The sequence below is a fragment of the Artemia sp. Qi Xiang Cuo genome, chromosome 18 (assembly GCF_049724085.1).
Source record: "Artemia sp. Qi Xiang Cuo chromosome 18, ASM4972408v1, whole genome shotgun sequence".
Taxonomy (NCBI): Eukaryota; Metazoa; Arthropoda; class Branchiopoda; order Anostraca; family Artemiidae; genus Artemia; species Artemia sp. Qi Xiang Cuo.
In genome coordinates, this window is record NC_142811.1 from 30,936,510 (window position 1) to 30,945,733 (window position 9,224).

The 9,224-nt window shown below is 36.4% G+C and overlaps 1 protein-coding gene across 1 annotated transcript in view; it reads right to left on the minus strand.

Moving 5' to 3' along the window:
• Positions 1-1,328: 1,328 nt before the first annotated feature.
• LOC148941409 (cryptochrome-1-like) overlaps positions 1,329-9,224 on the minus strand; it is a 118,477-nt gene continuing 110,581 nt past the window's right edge. The window contains exon 11 of the mRNA XM_089104097.1: positions 1,329-4,055. Coding sequence (XP_088960223.1) covers positions 3,946-4,055 — 110 coding nt within the window. The 3' untranslated portion in view covers positions 1,329-3,945. The remainder of the gene's footprint in view (positions 4,056-9,224) is intronic.

Here is a 9,224-nt window from a genome sequence, read left to right on the forward strand (position 1 = left end):
CAGAATTTTATTCTGTGATAGCGGATACGACACCCGATGCTTCACATTCTGATAAGCTTGCGGTCGTAATCCACGCTCTCAGCTCAGAAGTGATATCTAGAGAGAGACTACGAGATATTAGAGAGGCTAATGACAAACCGCCAGGGTATGGCAGAAGGTATAAGAGGGCGATGTCTTGTCATTTTAATGGAGCCCAGCAGAAAGTACCTGAACTTCTTGATCATCGTGTACCTTATATCCCCTGTCAGGCCCACAGACTAAACATCGTAATAGAGAATTGTTGCAATTCATATCTTTTGATAGCCGAACTTCTAACATCCTTGAAGAAATATGCGCGTTCTTTTCTTCATCTACAAAGCGTTTTGCTGATATCAACGAAAAACTTTTCGATCGAAAACAGCCTTAATCTCCGAAACTTATCACAGACTTAGTGGACTGCAAGAGCTGAAGCCATAGAAACTGTAGCAGTTACTTCGTTTGAAGCAATAGTTTCAGCCCTTGACAAAATAAAACTGATAAAGTACGTCGATGCGAAGACGAAGGCACAAGCTAGCGGCCTTCTGAAAAGATTCTAAACTTCGACTTTATCGTCTGCCTTATAAATATCCTGCACGAGACCAGGATTGTAACAGAAAAACTCGAAGAAGAGGAAATCAACATCATCAACGCAATCAAGATGCTTGAAATTTCGAAAGGCTATCGGGTGATGAAATGAACGATTTGATTGACAGTGCAGCAGTTTTTGCCGGAAGGATGGAAGTTGAGCCTAAGGCCGATTTCTTCAGACATCATCGTCGGCAACTTGGACCATCTCGTTTTGACAGCCGACGTCAGAGTCAAGCCGAGATCTTAATATATCATTTCTATACACGACATTTAAAATCCTACTTTATAGTTTGACTGCAATGATGGGAGATAATCTCAGAGCTTGCTTTATAAATTTTCAGCCATTTTGCCAATTTTCCGTTTTAGTTTATGGTTTATCTCTGTCGATAAGTATAAATGAAAAAGTATAATGTATAATGTGACTTAGGACTCGTTTAAATGAGAGGATCTTCCCCTCCCCTGGCCTGGGTGCTTCGAGACTGCTTTGTCTCGAAGTACTGCCACCCCTGACTACCAGGTGTTTTATAAGATTTGCCATAGTCACATAGAGCAATACCTTTATACTGACTAATTCATTCATCAACAGGCACACATACACATAGAAAAACATACACGCATTAGAAAAACCAACCACATTCATACTTAGTTCCCTTTTTCCAGGATTTTTTTTTCGGAAAAATACGTATACTACTTATCACAAAGATTCAAATAACCAATTTAGTATTTCAACACATTTGTATTTCATGAAATTTCTTACAAAATGGTCACACTTATGAGTTAAAAAATACGAAACTACATAATACCGCAAAACTTTAAATTAAACTTTAATTTTTTAACACAAACAACCTTTCATTAGTAGGTCCTCTTTGGACAATTTTTAGGAAGAGGGCAGCATCAACGAAGCGTCGAACAAAAAAGGTATCACTGGAAAAGGAATCAAGATGTTTGAATGTATTTTTGATTTGTACTGCACAAGAAACCCCTGGAGAAAAATTCTAATCACGTTACCACATTATTCAATAGAATAAAACTTTATTGCAAGCTTCTGGACTTTTAATCTTACAAGCTTGAATAATATTTTACTCGCAAACATCACTTTGAGACTACAAGGGTTAGTTCCTTACAACAACCCAGATAAGCTACATTTTTTTTTTTTTTAATAAGAGCAGAGAAAAGAATTATGACAAAACTAAGCTTCTTTTTTATGTCGGTTCAGAATTATAATACGTGTAAATAAGAATAGCCGTTTCAAATTTCGAACTTTATCCCCTTCCCCCTGATCTCCCATATTCTGAAAAAATGTGTGGTATCCACAGAAGCAGTTATTACATTACCTCTCTGCGATTTTCAAGGACTTAACTGATACAAAATTTGATGCTTAATCATATTATAACGATTATGATTAGTCTTCAAGATACCATTTAGACAAAATTTATGGCGAAACTAGGAAGACACGTTTTCCCCTTTTTAATTTCAACAGAAATACAAGCAATACAAATTTTAAGTTTAGAATTAAATAACGCACACGGTTAAAAAAAAGTTTGTGTTCATAGAGAGGAGGAAAACTGATCTAAAGGCATTTCCAATTAATACGGCAAAACTAGGATTTTTCATCTATTTTATTTTACATTTTATTTCTTTTGAAAGATAGCAAACAAAGACAAGTCCTTTTTTATTTTTCTATTATTTAGTACCTACTTCCAGATCAGGATTTTAACTACAAAGCTTAAAAAAAACTAATTAACAATGCGCTCTTTTGTTTTTAAACCTTTCAACTAAAGGATTTAACAAAATCTGTTGTACATCTTTTGTGTATTTATACACATAAAGAATAAGCAGGTTTTTACCAAGTACAGACACCTGTCAATTATTAGGTGGATTAGAGGTAGTTTTGTATACAGAATGTGGGCCAGCAAAAAGAAAAAAGTACATAAATAAAGCTGTCGAGTTCGTTTATCATAATAAGTTTTTACATCACAATCTTAATGTTTTGCTAGTCAACCCTAGATGGCGTTATCATACAAATATTCATTTAACAAGTTTAGTTAGGAAAGGGTGTAAAACATTTTTGCTTCAATTCTTGACATAGAATAAATACTTTGAGGGACAACAAAAAAAATTGGGAGCCATAACACAACATTCGGGAGCATATGGCTATCTTACAATATAAACCAAAGAGTGAATGGAAAATTGATAAGACAATTAATTAGCATGAGTTTAACCAGTGGCGCCAATAGGGGGGGGGGGATTGTCCCTCCCCTAACACCCGTTCCCTAAGTTTTAAAAATACTTTTTCGGGGGAATTTTTACTGAAAAACACCGTTTTTGGGGGTATTTTTAATAAACAATGGCAAATTTGCCCCCCCCCCATTCGATTTTGAAAAATTCATTTTGCTTTCCCCCCACGCCAATAAAAAAAGAAACATTCGTGAAATAGAATCATCGAGTTTCAATCAAAAAGCTTAAATTTAATCAAAATCAAAGTTTCAATCCACTGTTTAAGCTTTCAATTTTAAATTTCAACCAATTTTATATAAAACATGGGCTAGTAAAAAACGTATATAAATAAACCTATTATTCTCTTTAAAAGATGTCATTCTTTCGTCTCCAGCATGAAGCAAGGCATAAATACACATATAGCAAAAGAGGACTATTATTTTTATAATGATATCATTAATTTTATTATTTTTGCCGAGTAACGCTCAATAGCATTGGTTACTTTGTTTTTTTTCCAGAAACAAAACTTAAGTATTCACTCTTTGCCTGTTTCTCATTCACACTTGGGGGTAAACAATGTCACATGGAACAAATGGATACGATCTTTTATCCTAAGTACAGCAGTAATATTAAGATAAAACCAGAAAACCACCAGCAGTAATCTGAGTATGCCAGTGATTAAAACAGTTTCTTTTCGATTTTTGACTCAGAATGAGCTTTTGAAATTCACCAAGATTCGCATCACTGAAACATTAAAGTATAGTTCAGACTCAAACTTAATGGCGAAGCTAACCTGAGTTTAACCAAAACCTGCTGTTATAATGGTTATAATGCCTTTTCTAATAAAGACAAAGAAAACCAATTAAAATTCAAGCTTCACAATGGTTGTCTAAATGCAATCTCAAAAACTGCTACCACCAAGAGAAAACAGGCAAAAACAAAAGGAAAACAGAAAACGCCTTGCAATATGTACGAAAAATAAAACATTTTAAAACAAAAGAAATCTTTTCTAATTGTCTTTCAATACATATTACTTAAATCTTACACCATCCATTCATCACAACAATTTTTGCAGTTCAATAAGATTTAAATAATATAAATAGCACAGTTAGTGAATTTTCACTAGTTCAACGTCAGAGAATTGTTCAATGAAGACTTTTTATGTTGCTGATGCAGTTTATTATTCCTTTCCTGGTCTCTGTAGCCTTCAACGTCACTAAAAATTTGTCCTCCTAGAAAAAAAGCAAATAAATCACTACCTAGTAATAATACAGAACCATCACAACGAAAAACCACTTTGATCCTTTTCTTTACTATTGCTCAAAAGAAAGTCAGAAAAAGCGGAGCATATGGAAAATTGATCTTAACTCAAGCACGCTCCATGTTACATAATTAAGCTTAAAGATCTTCCGCTATTTGAAAGATTTATTCTCTATGATTTTAAAAGTACTTGCAAATACTTAGTACTATTCTGTACGCAAATAGAAAACTAACTTTAAAAATATAGAGAAGTAAGTTTTCAAGTTGCAAAAATCGGTTAGCTACAGTTCTAAGGATCACAGAGCATGCGCGAGATCCAGTGCTCCATCTGATGGAGCACTGGATCTCACAGGAGATGGATCCAGTGAGGCCCATCTATTCCAGTGCTTGAATAGATGGGAGCCAGGTTGTGAGAAGACCTTTGTCACAAAGCAGGGCGGCTTAAACCCACGAAAGGTTTATTTACGGTTAAAATTTTCTGGTTATCACTCTTACTACTAAATATTTTTTCACTCATACTAATTTAGCAGTAAACAACTGCTAGACATAACTCGCGCGAACTCATACGCATTTAAATAAAAAATAAGCAGCAAAATCATAAGAAATCTAAAGGAACTAGATTAGCATATATTTTTTTCGATTAACACCGCCTTCGGGTAAATGGGGCGAGATTTGAGAAAGCACATTTGTCTTGTCGCCATGGCAAACGTTGGCTTAAAGGAAAAAGTTCTTTACAAGGTGAGTGGACGTGCCCATAGACAAAGGTCATTGACACCAGCAAAAAGGACTTTAAAGGAGGTATTGCAAATATTTGGTGCTGCTATGGCCAACACCCTATTAGCTCTATTCTGCAACCTCTAGAGTCGTTTAAATTGAGTTTTTGTAGAGAGGCAGTAAAGCGGGCACAAATATTCGACAAAAAAAGTCTTACACGGGACTTTCACAACTAGAAAAAGATCTTCAAGCCAAGAATTACTTCCTGCTTTCTATTTTGGAAGAATCAAATCTGATCGAGTAGTGAATTTCAGACGATGAGCACTGAAATGAATTCACAGGACATGAGCATTCTTAAAATAGCTACACAACGGGCAATTGTACGAAAGTGTTGCATGAAATAGGGACATAAGAAAGACCAAGTGACTTCAGGAGGGAGAGCTCCCTTCTCTAAATGTGTATACATTTCTCTATTAAATAAGAAACAATTCAGGAAGCCCCAGGCTTGAGGCGAATTTTAAAGAAAACAAACTACCTATACAGGCTTATGTCAGTTCAAGCGACACATAATAACCGAAGAAAGGGATTAAGGGAGAACTCCCTCCAAATATTACCAATGTCCCCTCAAAAGAAAGAAAAAAAACAAGAAACAAGTTTGACCAGGAGCAAGTTGGGAAGTTTAAGATTACGAATTGAAATATTTTTCCAAACCTTAAAAAACACACGCTTTGATCTCCAAATTCTCTGAAAAGCAACAAAAAAGAATGTTTTGCGACTCAAAATGCAAATTTGTTAGAACTAAACTGAAAGCGTGGGGTGTCCACGGACTGACAGTTCAAGACCAATGATTCTACCTTCTAAAGCTTCATAACAGGACCGCGCCTTCCTCCCCCTCAAAGGAACGATTTTCTGTAACCGAATAAATTCGAGGTAGCTGAGTAGCGTCTTATATTTTATAGCGCTAACTAAAATCAACTAATTAATAGATTAATAATGATCGATGAATACTTTATTGAGGTCTTTTCATCAGAAAATTATACGTATATAAATCACAGCTTAATAGGCCTATGGAATTGGATGCCATATTGATTTCGAGATTTATTTAAGATCTCTGATTCAAGCCGTATAAATTAAATAGAAGCGTTAAAAAAAGAAGAAAAGAATGTAGGTGACTGCAGTAACATGACTTTAAGAGGAATAAAATTGCTTCCAAAATCTAGAAGAGGTTCACTACTTGTTTATTTGCCTGTTAAAGGGCAACCACTGAAAATTTATCCGAAGATTATTTATAATATATTATAATATATTTACTTAACATATTCTTTGGGAATAATCCTTAAATAGGAATTTTCCCTAAGATCCCAAGCTCAGGACTGAAATCTCAAAATCTTGAGAAAAATACCAAAGAATGCTAGTCCTTGGTAGCACAACAAATTTTTTTCAAATCGCGTATTATAAAACTTTCTCCTACTGTCATAGTTTTTAGCTTCGGAAAAAAACTTAGATCAAAACAGCTCAAAACGTTCAGTTAGCTATCGCTAGCTAGATACAAGTTTGATGACACAGCTTACCTTAGACCTTAGTTCAACCTATGCCTCCTGAGGCACACAGGGCATCAGGGCATCAAAGAGCCGCCTATCTTCCCTTAGATTTGCTGCTGTAGTGACGTCCTTCCATTCTGGTAGAACGGAGGTGTGCAGGTTACGTAGAACCCTCGGATAGGTCCAGTGCAATGTGTTTCTGAATCTTCCCCGGGTACAATTTCCTTGTGGTTGCCAGTGTAAAGCTGCTTTTGGGAGTATATGGTCGTCTATACGTAGGACGTGTCCCATATATCTCCATCTTTTGAATCTGATGATGTCGGTTACTAGGGGTCATCGCGTCATTTCACGGATGGAATGGTTTGTCATCTTCTGTGGCCAGTGGATATTCAATATTCTGCAAAGACACGAGTTTTCAAAAGTTAGGACTCTTCTCTATTGTTCTTGATTCAGCTCTCATGTTTATGCTGCGCAGAGTAGCATTGACACGTCATTGTTGTTGAAAAGGCGCAGGCGCAAGGAAAATCTCTGAGATCTTCGTACTTGACATAGTTTATTGAAGGAGCCATTTACCTTTCCTATTCTGGTGAGTACTCCTTTCACTGTCGAGCCAGTGTTCTCGATGATTACTCCTAGGCATTTGAACTGTAAAACTTGTTAAACTTCTTGGTCGTCCCATTTAATGGACAGAGGAGAATCACTTGTCGCCATGCATTTGGTTTTCTCAGCATTCACATGTAGGCCAAGATGGTTTGTTTTTACCGACACCTCGTCTGGTAATTCTTGAAGCCCCTTTTTGCTTGACCCAAGCACTGCTATGTCGTCTGCAAAGTCAATATCCTTGACCAGGACTTCGGGACTTAATCTGATGCCTCCTGTCTCTGTATTCCACAGGTTGTAATCAATCATCATCACAAAAAGGGTGTGATAGATCACACCTCTGTTTTACTCATGACAAAATTCGGAATAAAAGAGCTTGGCCTTCTGATGTCTTGACGCAGCATTCGCTACTCTCACATATGGCGGTAATTGTCGTCACTATTTTTTCAGGGATTCCTAAATGGATAAGAATTTTCCAAAGGCTTTCACGATCTGCCGAGTCGAAGGATTTCTCGAAGTCCACAAATATCATATTAATCTTCGAACACCACTCTCTGCTTTCTTCAGTTAGAAGTCTAAGCGTGAAAATAAGGTCCGCACGTGAGCGATTTGACCGGAAGACTTACTGTTTGTCTTGGAGGTGTTGACCACGTTGAGTTCGGATCCTCTGTAGGATAACATGTCAGAGCATCTTCCCAGGTACTGACAATAAACTTGTACCCTTCCAATTCCCTGGCTCGGTAGCATTTCCTTTTTTGAATATCCTGATGAGTGTTCTGCGTTTCCAGTCTGATAGTACTTTGGCCGTTGCCCAAATCCGAGTGAAGAGTAAAGATGACAAGCCACTGCTATTGAAAAAAAAAGCTGTACGGGAAGCAAAAAAAAAAAAAAAAAACACAAATTGCGCGCAGCAGTTAAGTTCTTTTGTTAATTAATCAAAATTGTATGGTCCGGAAGATATACTGTTAGTTCAATTATTTAAAAATAACAAGGATATCATTCACTTGTAGGTACAGATAATTAATTTCAAAATATTTCAAGTAATTCATAATTTAATTCAAAATGACAAAGAAACCAGTAATTTACAATTATAATTAAGCGTAAATACAAATAACGAAGATATCTCAGTAAACATTGATGAAGCTTCAGTTTTCCAAGGTTTCGACCTTTATTACCTTAATTTAGAAGGAAATTACCAGTCAAATACGGATAGAAACAACCAATTGAATAATGAAGGTTAATTCTAAACTTAAGATTGAGAGTTTTAAAAAACGTACTTGTTGAAAAACTGTTAACAAAATATTTTCGTTTTCTTTTCAAATTTCTTCATAAAACATTCAGATGTTTCGCCCCCGGGAAAAATTAACTTACCAGGGCCCTCAAATGAGCGGAAAACAGAAGAACCTGCATTTAGATTTTGACAGTTTAATGAAGACGTCAAAACAAGAAAAAAGTGGAAATTTGCTCAGATTGCTGAACTGAGCTGAGGCAATGAATAGATACTATTGAGAAAGTGATTGGAGACGCTCGCTGGGTATCCGTGAACAAGTGCTAAATTGAGAAAGGAATTTAGTACAATATTTGGGGGCACCCACCCGCCCAGAGTAGCGGGCAAGTGACCCAAAAATTTGAGAAAAATTGAAATTTTCTCAGAATGTGGGGCTGAGCTTAGGCAACGAATAGGTACTATTTGAAAGATAAAGATGGCTTTAAACGATTGTTTGCCTGTTATTTCAAGCAAATCAATGGTCCTATGTCAATTCTAAATTTTTGGTCCACCATCTTAAGACCGTAGGCGGGCGTGCCTTGTTGGCCTTTCATTCTAGGCAATCTAAGGGTCCTATGCCAGTTTTAAATTCTTGGTCAACATTCCTGAGACTCTATACAGGCATGACTTTCCAAAAACTAACAAACAAGTATGGGTCCAATAAGAGAGTCATGCATACTCTTGCCATTTACCCATGCCCCAGCCATTTAAGCATTTGCCTCTCAAATACTTGGACTATCTGTTTTAGCTTTTCTCTGTCTACAATTAGCCATGTCTTGATGCAACCTATGCAACCTACTGCAAAAATACTTGATAACTTTATTTTTAAGTGTTTTGCAGTAGGTTGCATAGGCTGCATCAAGACATGGCTAATTGTAAACAGAGAAAAGCCAAGACAGATAGTCCAAGTAATTGAGAGGCAAACGTTTAAATGGCTGGGGCACGATTAAATGGCGGGAGTAGGCATGACTCTCTTATTGGACCCATACTTGTTTGTTAGTTTTTGGAAAGGCATGCCT